This window comes from Triturus cristatus, chromosome 2_1 (assembly GCF_964204655.1).
Source record: "Triturus cristatus chromosome 2_1, aTriCri1.1, whole genome shotgun sequence".
NCBI classification, from domain to species: Eukaryota; Metazoa; Chordata; class Amphibia; order Caudata; family Salamandridae; genus Triturus; species Triturus cristatus.
The window spans coordinates 465,027,867-465,050,756 of NC_140581.1; the positions used below are offsets into that span (position 1 = coordinate 465,027,867).

The following is a 22,890-nucleotide window of genomic DNA, read 5'->3' on the forward strand; positions in this document are numbered from 1 at the left end:
TTGATTGTCAAAAAGAAAAATGTTATTGCTCAGGCACATTTTGATCATTGTTAACAGCATTGCAGAATGTTGGAGTTCCGTGATTTTTCTTTGCTTTAAAAAATAGGCGCCTGCTTGTAGACCTATTTTGTGCTGGATGGAAGTATATAGTGACACAACATCAAATGTGGCCATGATGGAATTCGAGTTCCATGTGATGTTTGCCAGTGTTCTTAAAAATTCTCCGGTATCCTGTATATACGAGCTGAGATTTTTCACAATGGGTGCCAAAAAGTGGTCGACATATGTTGACATATTCTCGTATAAAGAGTCGCAGGATGATACTATCGGCCTTCCAGGGGGGTTGATTAGCGTTTTATGAATTTTAGGTAAAAAATAAATTGTTGGTATCGTGCGATATTCTTTGAACAGATATTGTCGTTCTTCCTCATTGAGCAGGTTATGTGACTGCCATTCATCCAGATTTTTCTGAGATCCATAATCATTTTGTTAATCGGATTTGAGGTCAATCTTTTATATTTTGTGTTGTCATCTAGTTGTTTCCGTGCTTCTTTAATATAGTCTGACGTGTTCTGAATGACTATATTGCCCCCTTTATCCGCTGGTTTTATAATTATTAGGGGATTGTTTTTTAAATTGATTATTGCTTGATTTTCTTTTTTTGTAAGGTTTTCATTCTTGTCATTGTTGCGTATTCTTTGTATTCCTTCTAGTTCTTTCATAACTGCCTCAGAAAATAAATCAATTTTATTGCCTGGGGTGAGTTGGGGACAATATTTGGATTTATTTTTTAATCCACTTTTTATGTACTGTGATGTTTCTATTTTCAATTCGTCCAGAACTTGATTTTCTGTGTACTCCTCTTCATCCAGATTATGTACAAGATCAAAGAGATTTTTTACATCTTGTATTTGTTCAATTGTTAGTTCGGGACTTGATATCATTTGTCCTTTGCTCTCCGTTTCTATGTCCTCATTATCTATTTTCTTGGTCTTCCCAATGTGTATTTTTGTTAGTTTTAATTTACGTACATATTTGTATATGTCAATTTTTGTGTCCGTATAATTAAAATGTCTTTCAGGGCAAAATGACAATCCTTTGTTTAAGGCTGAACATTCATCTTTGGATAGGGTGTAGTTTGAGAGGTTTATGATTAGATTTTTCTCCTCCTTTTCTTTGTTTGTATCGTTTATTTCTTGAAGGTTCTGCTCCTTAGGGGATATTGCCTTTTTGCGTTTGGATCTTCTGGTTTTTCTAGTACTGGGATAGATTTTGTATTGCCTCTGCCACGCCCTCTGCCTCTTCCTTGGCCCCGATTTCTGGACAGGCTTTGGTCCAAGTTCACCAAACGCATTTCCTCTAAAAAATTGGTTCTTTTTATGACATCTGTATTCAAAGCTGCTTCATTTTCACTTATGTCTGATTCGCTAGATACATCTTCTGGTCTTTTTTGTGGATTCCTTTGATAATTTAATTTTAAATTGTCAAAGCGTTTGGCAAACGTTAGAATTTTACCTTGTTTATAGTCATTTTCGTCTCTTATAAACTTCCTATGCTTTCGCTCTTGTACCTCATCCTCATATTTTTCTAATCTTGTGTCCATCTCTTTTCTTAATTTTACTGCTTCATATTTGTTTAGTATTCCGATCTTGTTTTCTAGTTCTTTGATTTGGACATGTGCTGCTTCCAAGTCAATTTCTGCATATTTTATAAGAATTCGTAACATATTTTTTGAACACTCCATATTATTCTGGCCCCATTCTTCCGGCATCTCTGTTCGTGTGTCCGGGTGTGTTGGCAGTGTGAAAATACGTTAGCCTCTGGGGATTCTATCTATTTCCAGATATTTATTCAGGGCCATGATCTCCCAGCTCTTGCTGATTTCTTTTTTGTATTGTTTTTCAAGTTGCAGGAAAAGGTATTTCAGCGAGGGATTTCCTTCACATTGTTTGTCTGCTGATTCCATGACTTCCGTACATTCACTCGCAGCAGGTTGAAACATTGTAGCAAGTTTCTGAGCCCGCTTTGCTTTTCGTGCTTCCATTTGCAGTATAGTCGTATCGTTCTCAAAATGCAAGTTTTTTCAATTTTTCACAATTGTTTGTTGGGCTCTGATTAAAGTTAATTTTTAAGCAAAAAAGGATTGGTACTAGAGGAAAGAAACCGTATGTCAAGCTTGTCGCTATGGTATCGGTTTCCTTTTTTGGTTCCTACACAAGTCGCTTCGTACGAGAGATCGACTTTCTTAACGCTTAGTAGTTTCACTCACCTCACAGGGAGACTCCTATCCAGGTGGGGCTGTTCCGCTCCAACCGTCAGCGCTCTGCCTGGGTGAGTCTTTTGTTTCTTCACGCGTTAGTTTCACGTTCTCTCGGTCGGGCGCTTCTGGCGATATTTCAATTCCAACAACAATGAGGTCAATGGCGCCAGATCCCTCAACAGCGGGTGCAGACTGTGGGCCGGACCCAAGGCCAGGAATTAATTTTATCACAAAGTTCAGTCGCACACACCAAGAGCCAGTCTGTCAACCGACGCGTTTCGGCTTTGCAGCCTTTCTCACGGTAGGGAGACACTACTATCGTCATCTGTTTATACCACTCTATGGTTAAAAACAACCCCATTGCCTTCTGGGAGTTGTAGTGTTTTACACCTGATATCCCAATGACAGAAATAACATTTAGTCTAATACATTAACCATTTGAATTAATCATTGCATTTCTGGTATATTATTTGCATGTTGACACGGCCAATTATTATGGTATAGTACACCAATACAACGATAGATATATAAGTCTATACATATATAAGTATATGAGTAGTTTGCACATATCTAAAGTATTTCAAGTGAGAACTTTAGCATTTTAGTACCACAGTGTTTCTCATTGTTCTATCTGCTGCTCGTGTCAACATACAAATAATATACCAGAAATGCAATGATTAATTCAAATGGTTAATGTATTAGACGAAATGTTATTTCTGTCATTGGGATATCAGGTGTAAAACACTACAACTCCCAGAAGGCAATGGGGTTGTTTTTAACCATAGAGTGGTATAAACAGATGACGATAGTAGTGTCTCCCTACCGTGAGAAAGGCTGCAGAGCCGAAACGCGTCGGTTGACAGACTGGCTCTGTTCGTGAAATAAAAAGCGGAGAAACAAGGATTGGTGTGTGCGACTGAACTTTGTGATAAAATTAATTCCTGGCCTTGGGTCCGGCCCGCAGTCTGCACCCGCTGTTGAGCGATCTGGCGCCATTGACCTCATTGTTGTTGGAATTGAAATATCGCCAGAAGCGCCCGACCGAGAGAACGTGAAACTAACGCGTGAAGAAACGAAAGACTCACCCAGGCAGAGCGCTGACGGTTGGAGCGGAACAGCCCCACCTGGATAGGAGTCTCCCTGTGAGGTGAGTGAAACTACTAAGCGTTAAGAAAGTCGATCTCTCGTACAAAGCGACTTGTGTAGGAACCAAAAAAGGAAACCGATACCATAGCGACAAGCTTGACATACGGTTTCTTTCCTCAAGTACCAATCCTTTTTTGCTTAAAAATTAACTTTAATCAGAGCCCAACAAACAATTGTGAAAAATTGAAAAAACTTGCATTTTGAGAACGATACGACTATACTGCAAATGGAAGCACGAAAAGCAAAGCGGGCTCAGAAACTTGCTACAATGTTTCAACCTGCTGCGAGTGAATGTACGGAAGTCATGGAATCAGCAGACAAACAATGTGAAGGAAATCCCTCGCTGAAATACCTTTTCCTGCAACTTGAAAAACAATACAAAAAAGAAATCAGCAAGAGCTGGGAGATCATGGCCCTGAATAAATATCTGGAAATAGATAGAATCCCCAGAGGCTTACGTATTTTCACACTGCCAACACACCCGGACACACGAACAGAGATGCTGGAAGAATGGGGCCAGAATAATATGGAGTGTTCAAAAAATATGTTACGAATTCTTATAAAATATGCAGAAATTGACTTGGAAGCAGCACATGTCCAAATCAAAGAACTAGAAAACAAGATCGGAATACTAAACAAAGATGAAGCAGTAAAATTAAGAAAAGAGATGGACACAAGATTAGAAAAATATGAGGACGAGGTACAAGAGCGAAAGCATAGGAAGTTTATAAGAGACGAAAATGACTATAAACAAGGTAAAATTCTAACGTTTGCCAAACGCTTTGACAATTTAAAATTAAATTATCAAAGGAATCCACAAAAAAGACCAGAAGATGTATCTAGCGAATCAGACATAAGTGAAAATGAAGCAGCTTTGAATACAGATGTCATAAAAAGAACCAATTTTTTAGAGGAAATGCGTTTGGTGAACTTGGACCAAAGCCTGTCCAGAAATCGGGGCCAAGGAAGAGGCAGAGGGCGTGGCAGAGGCAATACAAAATCTATCCCAGTACTAGAAAAACCAGAAGATCCAAACGCAAAAAGGCAATATCCCCTAAGGAGCAGAACCTTCAAGAAATAAACGATACAAACAAAGAAAAGGAGGAGAAAAATCTAATCATAAACCTCTCAAACTACACCCTATCCAAAGATGAATGTTCAGCCTTAAACAAAGGATTGTCATTTTGCCCTGAAAGACATTTTAATTATACGGACACAAAAATTGACATATACAAATATGTACGTAAATTAAAACTAACAAAAATACACATTGGGAAGACCAAGAAAATAGATAATGAGGACATAGAAACGGAGAGCAAAGGACAAATGATATCAAGTCCCGAACTAACAATTGAACAAATACAAGATGTAAAAAATCTCTTTGATCTTGTACATAATCTGGATGAAGAGGAGTACACAGAAAATCAAATTCTGGACGAATTGAAAATAGAAACATCACAGTACATAAAAAGTGGATTAAAAAATAAATCCAAATATTGTCCCCAACTCACCCCGGGCAATAAAATTGATTTATTTTCTGAGGCAGTTATGAAAGAACTAGAAGGAATACAAAGAATACGCAACAATGACAAGAATGAAAACCTTACAAAAAAAGAAAATCAAGCAATAATCAATTTAAAAAACAATCCCCTAATAATTATAAAACCAGCGGATAAAGGGGGCAATATAGTCATTCAGAACACATCAGACTATATTAAAGAAGCACGGAAACAACTAGATGACAACACAAAATATAAAAGATTGACCTCAAATCCGATTAACAAAATGATTATGGATCTCAGAAAAAATCTGGATGAATGGCAGTCACATAACCTGCTCAATGAGGAAGAACGACAATATCTGTTCAAAGAATATCCCACGATACCAACAATTTATTTTTTACCTAAAATTCATAAAACGCTAATCAACCCCCCTGGAAGGCCGATAGTATCATCCTGCGACTCTTTATACGAGAATATGTCAACATATGTCGACCACTTTTTGGCACCCATTGTGAAAAATCTCAGCTCGTATATACAGGATACCGGAGAATTTTTAAGAACACTGGCAAACATCACATGGAACTCGAATTTCATCATGGCCACAATTGATGTTGTGTCACTATATACTTCCATCCAGCACGAAATAGGTCTACAAGCATGCGCCTATTTTTTTAAAGCAAAGAAAAATCACGGAACTCCAACATTCTGCAATGCTGTTAACAATGATCAAAATGTGCCTGAGCAATAACATTTTTCTTTTTGACAATCAACTATATCAACAACTCTGTGGTACTGCCATGGGCATTTCCTTTTCCCCAAATTTTGCTAATCTCACAATGGGATGGTGGGAAAGGGAAATAGCCTGGGGCCTTGAGAATCATCTATCTTTGGAAAGAATAGTACTGTGGGTACGATATATAGATGATTTATTCATAATTTGGGATGGAAAAAAGGAAGAATTCATGCAATACTTTGACAAACTAAATGAAAACCAAATTGGCCTATCCTTCACCTGCACAATGAGCAAAACAAGGACTAATTTTCTGGATACCACAGTATATATAGATGATGGCAAAATACAAACTACGCTACACAGAAAGAAAACGGCTACAAATAGCATTTTACATGCTAAGAGCTTCCATCCGCAACCACTTATAAACAGCATTCCTTACGGAGAATTCTTGAGGATCAAAAGAAATTGCTCAAAGGAAAGTGATGCAACTGCCCAAATAGAAGCCAGTGCCCAGAGATTGAAAAATCGAGGATATAGACAAAGAATCCTCAACAAAAGCAAGAAAAAGGTGGAAGAAAAAACACATGATGAGATTCTAATGTCTAAAACAGAAAAAGAACACTTACTGAAGAAAGAACAAGAAAAAGATCAAATAGATGACAACACATTGAAGAATAAAAACAACGAGGAAGCACCGAGACTAATTCTGACATATAGTAAGGAAAGTACGAAAGTTACCAGAATCGTCCAAAAATATTGGCACTTATTAACACAAGACAATGACATTGGCAAAATAATTGGAACAAGACCAAAAGTCACTTACAGAAAGGCAAGCTCGATAAAGGACAAGGTTGTACATAGTCACTTTATCACACCGATAAAACAAACATGGCTGACACAACAACAAATGGGATTCAAAAAATGTTCCAACTGCAAAGCGTGCAAAATTGCCATTAATAAGAAGGAAATAACTGACCCCGAAGGCAAAACAATAAAGATAAATCACAGAATCACATGCACAACAACATTTGTTGTATATGTAATACAATGTATATGTGGCAAAAAATACATTGGAAGCACCACATACATGCTTAAAAAGCGTATACTTGAACATATCAGAGCCGTGAAAAACAAAGATATGAACTATGCGATAGCGAAACATCTCACCAAGTGCCAAGATAACGATTGGAGGAAGATGGAATACTTTGGATTGGACACAATACCATTAAATGAAAGAGCAGGAGACAGGAAAAGGAAATTGCGGCAGTTGGAGTCAAAGTACATAATACGATTACGAACGAAGACTCCAAAAGGCTTGAACAACGATGAAGAAATGTACACTCATCTCTGAAGCAGTAATTGAAACAATTATACCAATTGAACAATCATATGAAATGTCAACTAAACCAGCAGTAACTGTATCTGTATATTATTTGGACATGAGCGAATAGATACTAATCTAATACGAGCAGCAGATAGAACAATGAGAAACACTGTGGTACTAAAATGCTAAAGTTCTCACTTGAAATACTTTAGATATGTGCAAACTACTTATATACTTATATATGTATAGACTTATATATTTATCATTGTATTGGTGTACTATACCATAATAATTGGCCGTGTCAACATGCAAATAATATACCAGAAATGCAATGATTAATTCAAATGGTTAATGTATTAGACTAAATGTTATTTCTGCCATTGGGATATCAGGTGTAAAACACTACAACTCCCAGAAGGCATTGGGGTTGTTTTTAACCATAGAGTGGTATAAACAGATGACGATAGTAGTGTCTCCCTACCGTGAGAAAGGCTGCAAAGCCGAAACGCGTCGGTTGACAGACTGGCTCTGTTCGTGAAATAAAAAGCGGAGAAACAAGGATTGGTGTGTGCGACTGAACTTTGTGATAAAATTAATTCCTGGCCTTGGGTCCGGCCCGCAGTCTGCACCCGCTGTTGAGCGATCTGGCGCCATTGACCTCATTGTTGTTGGAATTGAAATATCGCCAGAAGCGCCCGACCGAGAGAACGTGAAACTAACGCGTGAAGAAACGAAAGACTCACCCAGGCAGAGCGCTGACGGTTGGAGCGGAACAGCCCCACCTGGATAGGAGTCTCCCTGTGAGGTGAGTGAAACTACTAAGCGTTAAGAAAGTCGATCTCTCGTACGAAGCGACTTGTGTAGGAACCAAAAAAGGAAACCGATACCATAGCGACAAGCTTGACATACGGTTTCTTTCCTCAAGTACCAATCCTTTTTTGCTTAAAAATTAACTTTAATCAGAGCCCAACAAACAATTGTGAAAAATTGAAAAAACTTGCATTTTGAGAACGATACGACTATACTGCAAATGGAAGCACGAAAAGCAAAGCGGGCTCAGAAACTTGCTACAATGTTTCAACCTGCTGCGAGTGAATGTACGGAAGTCATGGAATCAGCAGACAAACAATGTGAAGGAAATCCCTCGCTGAAATACCTTTTCCTGCAACTTGAAAAACAATACAAAAAAGAAATCAGCAAGAGCTGGGAGATCATGGCCCTGAATAAATATCTGGAAATAGATAGAATCCCCAGAGGCTTACGTATTTTCACACTGCCAACACACCCGGACACACGAACAGAGATGCTGGAAGAATGGGGCCAGAATAATATGGAGTGTTCAAAAAATATGTTACGAATTCTTATAAAATATGCAGAAATTGACTTGGAAGCAGCACATGTCCAAATCAAAGAACTAGAAAACAAGATCGGAATACTAAACAAAGATGAAGCAGTAAAATTAAGAAAAGAGATGGACACAAGATTAGAAAAATATGAGGACGAGGTACAAGAGCGAAAGCATAGGAAGTTTATAAGAGACGAAAATGACTATAAACAAGGTAAAATTCTAACGTTTGCCAAACGCTTTGACAATTTAAAATTAAATTATCAAAGGAATCCACAAAAAAGACCAGAAGATGTATCTAGCGAATCAGACATAAGTGAAAATGAAGCAGCTTTGAATACAGATGTCATAAAAAGAACCAATTTTTTAGAGGAAATGCGTTTGGTGAACTTGGACCAAAGCCTGTCCAGAAATCGGGGCCAAGGAAGAGGCAGAGGGCGTGGCAGAGGCAATACAAAATCTATCCCAGTACTAGAAAAACCAGAAGATCCAAACGCAAAAAGGCAATATCCCCTAAGGAGCAGAACCTTCAAGAAATAAACGATACAAACAAAGAAAAGGAGGAGAAAAATCTAATCATAAACCTCTCAAACTACACCCTATCCAAAGATGAATGTTCAGCCTTAAACAAAGGATTGTCATTTTGCCCTGAAAGACATTTTAATTATACGGACACAAAAATTGACATATACAAATATGTACGTAAATTAAAACTAACAAAAATACACATTGGGAAGACCATGAAAATAGATAATGAGGACATAGAAGCGGAGAGCAAAGGACAAATGATATCAAGTCCCGAACTAACAATTGAACAAATACAAGATGTAAAAAATCTCTTTGATCTTGTACATAATCTGGATGAAGAGGAGTACACAGAAAATCAAATTCTGGACGAATTGAAAATAGAAACATCACAGTACATAAAAAGTGGATTAAAAAATAAATCCAAATATTGTCCCCAACTCACCCCGGGCAATAAAATTGATTTATTTTCTGAGGCAGTTATGAAAGAACTAGAAGGAATACAAAGAATACGCAACAATCACAAGAATGAAAACCTTACAAAAAAAGAAAATCAAGCAATAATCAATTTAAAAAACAATCCCCTAATAATTATAAAACCAGCGGATAAAGGGGGCAATATAGTCATTCAGAACACATCAGACTATATTAAAGAAGCACGGAAACAACTAGATGACAACACAAAATATAAAAGATTGACCTCAAATCCGATTAACAAAATGATTATGGATCTCAGAAAAAATCTGGATGAATGGCAGTCACATAACCTGCTTAATGAGGAAGAACGACAATATCTGTTCAAAGAATATCCCACGATACCAACAATTTATTTTTTACCTAAAATTCATAAAACGCTAATCAACCCCCCTGGAAGGCCGATAGTATCATCCTGCGACTCTTTATACGAGAATATGTCAACATATGTCGACCACTTTTTGGCACCCATTGTGAAAAATCTCAGCTCGTATATACAGGATACCGGAGTATTTTTAAGAACACTGGCAAACATCACATGGAACTCGAATTTCATCATGGCCACAATTGATGTTGTGTCACTATATACTTCCATCCAGCACGAAATAGGTCTACAAGCATGCGCCTATTTTTTAAAGCAAAGAAAAATCACGGAACTCCAACATTCTGCAATGCTGTTAACAATGATCAAAATGTGCCTGAGCAATAACATTTTTCTTTTTGACAATCAACTATATCAACAACTCTGTGGTACTGCCATGGGCATTTCCTTTTCCCCAAATTTTGCTAATCTCACAATGGGATGGTGGGAAAGGGAAATAGCCTGGGGCCTTGAGAATCATCTATCTTTGGAAAGAATAGTACTGTGGGTACGATATATAGATGATTTATTCATAATTTGGGATGGAAAAAAGGAAGAATTCATGCAATACTTTGACAAACTAAATGAAAACCAAATTGGCCTATCCTTCACCTGCACAATGAGCAAAACAAGGACTAATTTTCTGGATACCACAGTATATATAGATGATGGCAAAATACAAACTACGCTACACAGAAAGAAAACGGCTACAAATAGCATTTTACATGCTAAGAGCTTCCATCCGCAACCACTTATAAACAGCATTCCTTACGGAGAATTCTTGAGGATCAAAAGAAATTGCTCAAAGGAAAGTGATGCAACTGCCCAAATAGAAGCCAGTGCCCAGAGATTGAAAAATCGAGGATATAGACAAAGAATCCTCAACAAAAGCAAGAAAAAGGTGGAAGAAAAAACACATGATGAGATTCTAATGTCTAAAACAGAAAAAGAACACTTACTGAAGAAAGAACAAGAAAAAGATCAAATAGATGACAACACATTGAAGAATAAAAACAACGAGGAAGCACCGAGACTAATTCTGACATATAGTAAGGAAAGTACGAAAGTTACCAGAATCGTCCAAAAATATTGGCACTTATTAACACAAGACAATGACATTGGCAAAATAATTGGAACAAGACCAAAAGTCACTTACAGAAAGGCAAGCTCGATAAAGGACAAGGTTGTACATAGTCACTTTATCACACCGATAAAACAAACATGGCTGACACAACAACAAATGGGATTCAAAAAATGTTCCAACTGCAAAGCGTGCAAAATTGCCATTAATAAGAAGGAAATAACTGACCCCGAAGGCAAAACAATAAAGATAAATCACAGAATCACATGCACAACAACATTTGTTGTATATGTAATACAATGTATATGTGGCAAAAAATACATTGGAAGCACCACATGCATGCTTAAAAAGCGTATACTTGAACATATTAGAGCCGTGAAAAACAAAGATATGAACTATGCGATAGCGAAACATCTCACCAAGTGCCAAGATAACGATTGGAGGAAGATGGAATACTTTGGATTGGACACAATACCATTAAATGAAAGAGCAGGAGACAGGAAAAGGAAATTGCGGCAGTTGGAGTCAAAGTACATAATACGATTACGAACGAAGACTCCAAAAGGCTTGAACAACGATGAAGAAATGTACACTCATCTCTGAAGCAGTAATTGAAACAATTATACCAATTGAACAATCATATGAAATGTCAACTAAACCAGCAGTAACTGTATCTGTATATTATTTGGACATGAGCGAATGGATACTAATCTAATACGAGCAGCAGATAGAACAATGAGAAACACTGTGGTACTAAAATGCTAAAGTTCTCACTTGAAATACTTTAGATATGTGCAAACTACTTATATACTTATATATGTATAGACTTATATATTTATCGTTGTATTGGTGTACTATACCATAATAATTGGCCGTGTCAACATGCAAATAATATACCAGAAATGCAATGATTAATTCAAATGGTTAATGTATTAGACTAAATGTTATTTCTGTCATTGGGATATCAGGTGTAAAACACTACAACTCCCAGAAGGCAATGGGGTTGTTTTTAACCATAGAGTGGTATAAACAGATGACGATAGTAGTGTCTCCCTACCGTGAGAAAGGCTGCAAAGCCAAAACGCATCGGTTGACAGACTGGCTCTGTTCGTGAAATAAAAAGCGGAGAAACAAGGATTGGTGTGTGCAACTGAACTTTGTGATAAAATTAATTCCTGGCCTTGGGTCCGGCCCGCAGTCTGCACCCGCTGTTGAGCGATCTGGCGCCATTGACCTCATTGTTGTTGGAATATATATATATATATATATATATATATATATATATATATATATATATATATATATATATATATATATATGGAGTTACGTTTTAGAGGGCGGAGCCTTGGTGCATGATTACTAAAGGCAGCAGGATTTTTCACCATGTGAGGAAGAAAGCCACCTGTACACTTGGGTGCTGAGGAAGGCAGCACTATGCCGAAATGCATTCACCATCTTTGTACCAATAAAGCGCTTTCATGATCATCCCCCGCTGTGGTTTCTGCTCTTTCGTGAGGAGGAGATTTAGGTGTATTTGTCTGCGTCGGCCAGAGACGCATTTCAGAGACCCCCGCTTCGCATCCTGGGCCGGACCTGACTGGCGCTGCTCCGGCTGTTCCGTTACATTTCACAGTAGTGAATCGGTCTATGCCCGCCTCGAGGACTGGAAGCTACAAGGCAGTTGTGAGGCTACTCAGCCTCATACTGGGTGGCATGCATTGACACTGCTACCTCTGCTGAAGATTTTCCTGTGATTTGGGGCTGAAGCGGTGTGGGGACCCAGGGGAGCGCTTGTTTGCTACTACAAGCAGGACAATTTGGCTCACATCTTCATCGGAACCCTGCATTCTGCCCGACCACTGGGTCCAGCAAGCACTCCACACAACACCTACCTGGAAGCAGAGTGCTGCATTCTGGGAGTTGCAGTTTTCGACCACTTCGAGAGCTGCAAACCAGGTGGAGTTACGTTTTAGAGGGCGGAGCCTTGGTGCATGATTACTAAAGGCAGCAGGATTTTTCACCATGTGAGGAAGAAAGCCACCTGTACACTTGGGCGCTGAGGAAGGCAGCACTATGCCGAAATGCATTCGCCATCTTTGTACCAATAAAGCGCTTTCATGATCATCCCCCGCTGTGGTTTCTGCTCTTTCGTGAGGAGGAGATTTAGGTGTATTTGTCTGCGTCGGCCAGAGACGCATTTCAGAGACCCCCGCTTCGCACCCTGGGCCGGACCTGACTGGCGCTGCTCCGGCTGTTCCGTTACGTTTCACGGTAGTGAATCGGTCTATGCCCGCCTCGAGGACTGGAAGCTACAAGGCAGTTGTGAGGCTACTCAGCCTCATACTGGGTGGCATGCATTGACACTGCTACCCCTGCTGAAGATTTTCCTGTGATTTGGGGCTGAAGCGGTGTGGGGACCCAGGGGAGCGCTTGTTTGCTACTACAAGCAGGACAATTTGGCTCACATCTTCATCGGAACCCTGCATTCCGCCCGACCACTGGGTCCAGCAAGCACTTCACACAACACCTACCTGGAAGCAGAGTGCTGCATTCTGGGAGTTGCAGTTTTCGACCACTTCGAGAGCTGCAAACCAGGTGGAGTTACGTTTTAGAGGGCGGAGCCTTGGTGCATGATTACCAAAGGCAGCAGGATTTTTCACCATGTGAGGAAGAAAGCCACCTGTACACTTGGGCGCTGAGGAAGGCAGCACAATGCCGAAATGCATTCGCCATCTTTGTACCAATAAAGCGCTTTCATGATCATCCCCCGCTGTGGTTTCTGCTCTTTCGTGAGGAGGAGATTTAGGTGTATTTGTCTGCGTCAGCCAGAGACGCATTTCAGAGAACCCCGCTTCGCATCCTGGGCCGGACCTGACTGGAGCTGCTCCGGCTGTTCCGTTACATTTCACGGTAGTGAATCGGTCTATGCCCGCCTCGAGGACTGGCAGCTACAAGGCAGTTGTGAGGCTACTCAGCCTCATACTGGGTGGCATGCATTGACACTGCTACCCCTGCTGAAGATTTTCCTGTGATTTGGGGCTGAAGCGGTGTGGGGACCCAGGGGAGCGCTTGTTTGCTACTACAAGCAGGACAATTTGGCTCACATCTTCATCGGAACCCTGCATTCTGCCCGACCACTGGGTCCAGCAAGCACTCCACACAACACCTACCTGGAAGCAGAGTGCTGCATTCTGGGAGTTGCAGTTTTCGACCACTTCAAGAGCTGCAAACCAGGTGGAGTTACGTTTTAGAGGGCGGAGCCTTGGTGCATGATTACTAAAGGCAGCAGGATTTTTCACCATGTGAGGAAGAAAGCCACCTGTACACTTGGGCGCTGAGGAAGGCAGCACTATGCCGAAATGCATTCGCCATCTTTGTACCAATAAAGCGCTTTCATGATCATCACCCGCTGTTGTTTCTGCTCTTTCGTGAGGAGGAGATTTAGGTGTATTTGTCTGCGTCGGCCAGAGACGCATTTCAGAGACCCCCGCTTCGCATCCTGGGCCGGACCTGACTGGCGCTGCTCCGGCTGTTCCGTTACATTTCACGGTAGTGAATCGGTCTATGCCCGCCTCGAGGACTGGAAGCTACAAGGCAGTTGTGAGGCTACTCAGCCTCATACTGGGTGGCATGCATTGACACTGCTACCCCTGCTGAAGATTTTCCTGTGATTTGGGGCTGAAGCGGTGTGGGGACCCAGGGGAGCGCTTGTTTGCTACTACAAGCAGGACAATTTGGCTCACATCTTCATCGGAACCCTGCATTCCGCCCGACCACTGGGTCCAGCAAGCACTCCACACAACACCTACCTGGAAGCAGAGTGCTGCATTCTGGGAGTTGCAGTTTTCGACCACTTCGAGAGCTGCAAACCAGGTGGAGTTACGTTTTAGAGGGCGGAGCCTTGGTGCATGATTACTAAAGGCAGCAGGATTTTTCACCATGTGAGGAAGAAAGCCACCTGTACACTTGGGCGCTGAGGAAGGCAGCACTATGCCGAAATGCATTCGCCATCTTTGTACCAATAAAGCGCTTTCATGATCATCCCCCGCTGTGGTTTCTGCTCTTTCGTGAGGAGGAGATTTAGGTGTATTTGTCTGCGTCGGCCAGAGACGCATTTCAGAGACCCCCGCTTCGCATCCTGGGCCGGACCTGACTGGCGCTGCTCCGGCTGTTCCGTTACATTTCACGGTAGTGAATCGGTCTATGCCCGCCTCGAGGACTGGAAGCTACAAGGCAGTTGTGAGGCTACTCAGCCTCATACTGGGTGGCATGCATTGACACTGCTACCCCTGCTGAAGATTTTCCTGTGATTTGGGGCTGAAGCGGTGTGGGGACCCAGGGGAGCGCTTGTTTGCTACTACAAGCAGGACAATTTGGCTCACATCTTCATCGGAACCCTGCATTCCGCCCGACCACTGGGTCCAGCAAGCACTCCACACAACACCTACCTGGAAGCAGAGTGCTGCATTCTGGGAGTTGCAGTTTTCGACCACTTCGAGAGCTGCAAACCAGGTGGAGTTACGTTTTAGAGGGCGGAGCCTTAGTGCATGATTACTAAAGGCAGCAGGATTTTTCACCATGTGAGGAAGAAAGCCACCTGTACACTTGGGCGCTGAGGAAGGCAGCACTATGCCGAAATGCATTCGCCATCTTTGTACCAATAAAGCGCTTTCATGATCATCCCCCGCTGTGGTTTCTGCTCTTTCGTGAGGAGGAGATTTAGGTATATATATATATGTATATATAATCTACTGGCGGTCGCCAGTAGATAGTTATAGTTAGGATCGTGTTTCCATAGGAAATCCGCAACATTCTATTTGGAATAACTTTGGCGCCGATTGACGAATCCTCGCGAAATTTTCAAAATAGGTGGGGCGCTCCGCTCCGCTCCTTCCCTGAAAGTCTCGGGGGGGTTCGTCAAGCGTGGGCTGAGAAAAAGGGGGGGTCCCAAAACGCGTTTTCCCCATGCATTTTTCCATAGGTTCTTTAGTCCAAGCTACAGCCCGAACGGCTGAACAGAATTACTTGAAATTTGGCAGAGAGGTAGTCCTCAGGCCAGGGATGTGCCTTTTGCAGGTCTGGTGTAAATCTGTTCAGTATTTCCTGAGAAAATAGCATTTAGAAGCATATATATATCTATAAGCACGCACCGTGCGCGTACGGTAAAACTTACCGTACGCGCACGCTGCCGTGCGCGAGCGCGATTCTGATTGGTTGTTAGATCTTAGTAAACATTCGAATCGGTCGAAACCAGGAAGTGTTGGCTGCCATTTTGTCTCTCGCAGTCTGAGGGGGTGAAAAACAAAGGTGGAGAACGTGAAAAGGGGGCAGGGTGGACAGTTCCTGACCCCCTAGCCTTTGTCAGGGGGTCCCAGAAGGACCCCCAAGGGCCAAAATTTCCTTTAATTTTTTTGCGAAAAATCACGGAGTACGCGTAGCGTGCGCGTACGGTAGAAGCGGAAAAATTCCGCGAACTGCGTAACATGGGCGCGCGGTGCGCGTACGGTACGCGCACGGTGAAAAACCTTAAAAAAAAAAAAATACATAACTTAGCATTTAAAAAAACGTACAAATTCACTGAAAAAACCATAGGTTTCACACACGTTATAGTTAGGAATTAGCATTTAAAAAACCTTGCAAATTCACTTAAAAAAACATAGGTTTCACACATGTTATAGTTAGCTGGACATTTCACTCGTGAAAAACCATTGAAATTCCCCCGTTATAGTTAGTGCAGGCAACTATAACTCACGCGACCGCAATCCTCTGCTGATGACGTCAGATATTACATCACTGATGACATATGTGTCTTTCTGAAAAAAAAATATTTGTAATATATGTATAGCTAAAAATTAATGGAAGAAGACATGGGTAAATAAGTGTCTAAATACAGTGATGTAATATCTGACGTCATCAGCAGAGGATTGCGGTTGCGTGAGTTATAGTTGCCTGCACTAACTATAACGGGGGAATTTCAATGGTTTTTCACGAGTGAAATGTCCAGCTAACTATAACATGTGTGAAACCTATGGTTTTTTAAGTGAATATATATATATATAAAACCAAAATCCTGTCCCTCTATTGGCAGCCAAGAGGGAAACACCACAGGTATGGACCACCGGCGTATTTCAAAGAAGTTCCAGAGACGCGGGTTCACAGTTCCATATTTTATTCGACATTCACCCAAGTGGTACAGACAAGTGTCCGGCCCAGACGTGTTTTGATCGCCACAGTGATCATATCATAACAAATTGCAGGTATTTGAAGTTCATCCAGCAGTAAATATGATGCCAAAGAAGATGGGTCAGATAAAAGACCATCATATGGATCAGTAAGGTAATGTATGACAGAATGTGTATCGCTTGGTATATATAGTATATCAGTGAGGAAGAAGAAATGAGAAAGGAAAGAGAAAGGAAAGAGAAGAGAAGAGATCGAGGAGGAAAGGCTATTCGGGGGAGAAGAGTACAATCTGCCACATGTATCTTGGCAAAATCAAGAGAGGGACCCAAATGGATGTTGAACTACCAAACCCCAAGCAGACAAATCCATACAGTTATCCAAAGAATGCCATATGTTATTTGCGATTGGCGTTGCATATTGTTTCCTTTCAATAGTAATATGAGCTCCTCAAAGATATGACACCCGAGCCCACCAAGTTTGGTATCAGAAAAGATGAAGCTTGACTGCGATGGATAAGAGCAAATCTAATATCTCCAAGTCTATATTATCAAGAGGTAAAGGGGTAACTACAGCCCATGGACCCAGCATAATCATAGGAGGGGATAGAGTTATAGGTGAATTAAAAATTATAGACGAATATTTCTGTATAGGGCCCCAAAAAGAGTCTAAAAGTGAGCAACATAGGTTGATAGGTGCCCGGTTTTGAATTGCATTTCCAACATAGATCACTATCTCGTAATTTCAGTTTGTGTAAGCGAATAGGAGTCCAATGTAAGAGATTCATTGTGAAGAATTTAGGCTGAATCAGTGAAGGAGCAATTTCTTTATGCAAGGATAATTTCGCAATCAATTGCTAGATATCATGAGAAATATGTTTAAAAGTATCCTCTTCATAATGGTGAGACCATTTAGCGCAAGTAGTAGTTTTGACCACAATATGCTCATATACATCCCTACCCCTGTGTCTCCAGAAAATCTGTGTATGGCCTTTGGTTGCATGTACCATACTTGGAGCATAGGACCTGTGGCGAAGCCCTACATCTGCCCTTAGCCACTGAACTAGTTGTGCATGGTTTTTTGCCATTCATAGTGGGCTATAGGCACATTCCCCGTTCCAGGCCTGGGTCCCAAAATGCAAATCCGCATGTGCTATAACCTGAACTCCATTTTTGTGGTTAATTTTCTCAAGAATTAAAAATAAAATGAAAGAATGAGAAATGTTCGACCCACAAGACCAGTGGGTCAGTGTGCGAGTTCCACTGGGAAAACATTTTTTTTCAAATGTTTGTGAGGTGAGCAGTGTGTGTCCCTCTAGTGCAGCCCCTCCCCACATCCTCCATTTTGCTAACGGATGCACCCTGCCCACCCCTTCACACCTCATGAGACTTTTCTGCAGGAGGAAGGCTTTGGAGGCTGGAATCCTGTAATAGCTGAAGCAATAGCATTTTTCAGTTACTGGCGGGCTCTTGGATGGACGAGATTCTTGGATTCTCCATGGATCCATGAAACTCACATAAGATGAAGGGAAAAATGCTTCTGCTCCCAATGGGATCCGCATTTGCCAAGTGTCCGCAAATTAGAAGATAACTTTAACCCTTTGAAGGATGTCTGATGCTTTATTGTAACACAAATCTACAGGACAAATTTACACCAAAGCACAAAAGGACATATTGTGAGTAAAATTCTAGTTTTATGCAAAGTGGGGTGTAAAGTCCTGGAAACGTTTTGCTGTGAGAAAACTGTCCTATGAAAGATTTATTGGGAAACTCAATGTTTGTTCAAACACCCATAACGTTCCGCCTTGACTGATCTGCACACTAAAAATGCATTTTCAATGATAACTGTGACTTAAGTATAACTATTGATGACTCAGTAAATGTATAGATATTATAGTGCTGTAAACAGGGACTGTGTAGTTATATATGTATAAACTACGTGTTTGGGTGTTTTTATTGTATGCAATGCAGCAGCATAAAAACAACATTTCACAGAAACATGTTAATTATGGAAAATATTTCACAGGTCTCGTTTGAAATATGGTTTTTTTCATTTCAGGGACAGCCCCTGAACCACGCTGCCGAGTTTTATTATTGCCATGCCCACTGAGATTTGCAGAACAAATTATGCAGCAGGGTTATCCAAATGATGTGCCAAGAAAATGTAAAATCCATCCATCAATTTGAAGCGAGAAACAATATTTGTTGAAATATGAAAATGATATAGCACATTATGTGGCAAGTGGAATGAACCCATAATTATGTGGCAATTCTACAGGTACAGAATCACACAGTTCCACAACCCTGACCATTTCCAATTCTTTTATTAACAACTGTCTTCATTAAAAGATAAACAAAACCTAAGCATCCTTATTCCAATCACAGCTATTGAAGCCGCACCTGAAGAGAATAGCACCAACAATCTCCACCTTCTAGAGCCTGAAAGTGTTTTTAGATCTGGCTTGACAGCGCAGTTGCTGCCAGACATTATGTGATCAACCTAAAAAAGACTTTTCAGGAGTACTGCAGAGAGGGGCGTTGGCTCTGCCCACATATTGGTGGACAGGAGAACATGTTTTGATTGGGCAGGCGTCGTGTGCTTCCACAGAAAAAAGTGCTTCCCCTCCACACAGCTGTGATTATGTTGCGTCATTATCCAGGTGCCTGAACAGTATGGCTGGATGGAGACTTCTCAGTAACATGAATAACGTATCAACCTTACAATGGGATTAAGCTTGACCTTTCAGAGGCACATGGCAGTGTAATCCTGTCAAAGTGTCTTAGAAAAGTAGTTTCTTTGTGGTGTTTGATTTTCTCTGGCAGCAGCAGAGATTTGAGGAGTTCAGTCATAATGTGTATATTGCTGTTTTACAGCTCCAGTACCCGCCTCCTCCATTTCCATCATTAACTTTAGAATTCAGAATAAAGTTGTGTGTTGGGGAGCAATATGGTATGCCTAAGGGTACACAAATCTACATGCACTTATTGGTCTGGCTTGCCATTGCACCTGTTAAGACCTTACATGATCAACAGAAAAGAGCTTTCAGGGTACTACTGTGACAGGAGCGTAGACTCTACCCACATGTTGGTTAGCCTGAGTGCAGACATTTGATTGAGCTGAGTCTGTGTGCTTTCTCTAAACAAAGAGTTCTTGTATTGCACTTTTTTGACTTGCGGCAAAGCATATACTCTGTACTACAGGACTGAGTTGTGTATGGTGGCAAAGCAGATTATCATGTTTATAGGGCGGATCTATTTATTATGAAACTAAACAATACAGGCAGTAGACCTGACATATTTATTGTGAAAGGTGAGTTCAAGGCAATATATTTTTAAGGCTGGATTGTTATTACAGGCTAAAGCCTTAAGGCAGGTATTTAGTCACATGGAATCTCGCAGATTACTCCAGTAGGCAAGGGTTTCGGTCTTGGTGACCCGTTGGAACAAATCCTAGGGATGGAAGATTTGCACAAGGGTAATCCTCATTAGTCTCTATTAGTAGGGATTTTATATTATTTTGACAGCTGATAATTTGTACTTCTTTATAATTTTATTACGATATATCTGCTGGTTGCCTTGTGAGAATGTTAAAGTCAACAGACGTTTAAGGGTTGCTTGTCATTGCTCTATACTAAAGCCTACAGATAAGTATTTTGTTACATGGAATATCACAGATGACTGTAGTAGATAAGTTGTTTGGTACTGAGTACACCCTCTGGCAAACCATGGGCATAGATTTCCACTGTGGGAACCTTGTTAGGCCCTCTTAGAAGAGACAGTATTTTACTTTGCCAAATATTATCCCATACTATCTTATAGTATCCTATGCTGTTCCATACTATTCTATATTATACTATACTATCTCATACTATTCTATACTAGACTATACTGTACGATACGCTTTTGTAATATTATGACTGTGTACCTGAATGTTGCCCTACGGGAAAGCTTAAGCTAAGTACAAGAGGCTTGAGTTGACTATGGTGACAAGCCAATGATATCCGCTATAGTTCTGATTGGTTCACTAGGTAAAGTTATTATAGATGCCACAGGTCTCGTTTGCTTATTATAAAAAGTCACGATAAGTGCAATAGGCCTGATATATTGATTTTGAAAAGCACATGTTTAAGTTCATAGCCATTTAAGTATGGATTATAATTACACTGTATTAAAGCCTACAGATAGGTATTTTATTACATGAAATCTCCCAGATTACCTTTGCTGGGAAGGATTTTGGTGTTGGGTACCGCCTCTCCCCCGGCATACATATAAAAACAGTCAAAACATTAATGAATGCCATCCACCTAATTGTAATAAAAGCCAACATGTTTCCAAATGTAATAGATACTTATCTGATTATACTGTACTTACCCATAATTGTTTGCGCTCAAAATGGCTTCAAAGCATCATACTGTTCGATATTATTTGATATGATTGAGACACGATTTGGTTTGTTGTCTTGTGTTACATTTTGATGTCCACAGCATGCTCCTTCCAAACACAAAAACAGTATCCAGTCGCACTCACATTTTAAGGGATCGTTAAAACTTTCCTGACTCTTAAAATGGAATTTGTATTTTGCGAAAAAGATTATTGCGCAAGTAAACTCTGATTTGAAGTGTCTGAGGCCATTTTAGTAGGTTGTGCATCTAGCTCTTTGTTCTTCTGGTCATAGCACCATAACCTACTCAACGTGAAATTCCATGGAGATTTCCAACCATGTACATGATTGTAGTTGCAAATGCATACAAAATCTATGTTTATGTAAGTTAAGAAATGGCAGACAAGCAGAAAATGAAAAATAAATTGCACTTACCAAGCCACCCTGATCCTGAGTTTGGTATGCACATGTCAGTTTCTGCGCTGGGTAAAACAAACCCGACCACAAACACCTCCACTCCATCAGCCATCAATGCCATTCCGAGGACAAAGAAGAGGGCCCACTGGAAGCGCCCATGCCCGCATTCTTGAATGATCAGCTCAAACTGCTGAGCCAGCTCTTCTTCGTCAGCTTTCCTCTCAGTTTCCAGTACACTGCGGTCCTTGTACTCATCAGGGATCGGCTGCCCCAAGGCTATCAGACCATCCTTAGTTTGGCCATGATTTGGTATTCCTTGATATTCACCTTCATAAACCTCGTCGTCTTCATCGTGACCTTCTGTGGCATCACTAGATCCTTCATCGTCATTGGCTTCTCCATTATAAGTTCCGTCTCGGACGTAGTAATCATCATCTTCCTCGTCTTGAAATTGGGCATAAGATCTTTGTGTGTAACCATCTTGGGCTTTGTCCATTACCTTATTAGCCTTTTTGGCTGTTTGCCTTTTCACTTCCCTTGCAATATCTTTTGCCCCTTTCACTAAAGAAGTCCTGTCTTGATATGAATCTTCCATCTTGCCTGGATGGCTGACTGATGTCAACTACTTCAAATGCTGCTTTGACCAGGGCCACTGATTATGTCTTGATGAATTACAGATAGGTGAAGCAAATTTGAAATTTAAGGTTACACCTGCAGAGAAAAACAGAAAATAATGTATTTAAGTATATAGTATTTAGATTCAGAAATGTCATATCATACATTCTTTCCAAAATTTTGCTTTGTTCGAGATTCTAAATGTTACTGCCAATATTCTGCAGTTATCTACTGGAAGACCTTCCCATGCAAAGAGTGCAATCATGCAAAATATTCTTTCAGTTAGGCAAGAACAGGGAAGAACACGAAAATAGATGCCTCTGTGTGAGTACATATGAAGCTGCATTGCTTCAGTGTCAAGAATGAACATTAAAGGGTTTTAATAGAGGCCTTGCATTACACTCTGCAAAATGATAGCACTAGATGCAAGCGGTCAATTTAGTGACATTTCCATGGCAACAGAAATGTTTATGAAATACAACAGATCTACAATGCAAAATGTAACAAATGTTAAGCATACAGGATGCTACTTATTTTAATTTGAAAG

General features: G+C 40.6%; 1 protein-coding gene across 1 annotated transcript in view; it reads right to left on the reverse strand.

Moving 5' to 3' along the window:
- The window catches only part of SV2C (synaptic vesicle glycoprotein 2C), a 784,750-nt gene that overhangs the window by 583,828 nt on the left and 178,032 nt on the right, over positions 1–22,890 (reverse strand). Inside the window, exon 2 of the mRNA XM_085632286.1 lies at positions 21,747–22,439. Within this exon, the coding sequence (XP_085488412.1) occupies positions 21,747–22,323 (577 nt within the window). The 5' untranslated portion in view covers positions 22,324–22,439. The remainder of the gene's footprint in view (positions 1–21,746; positions 22,440–22,890) is intronic.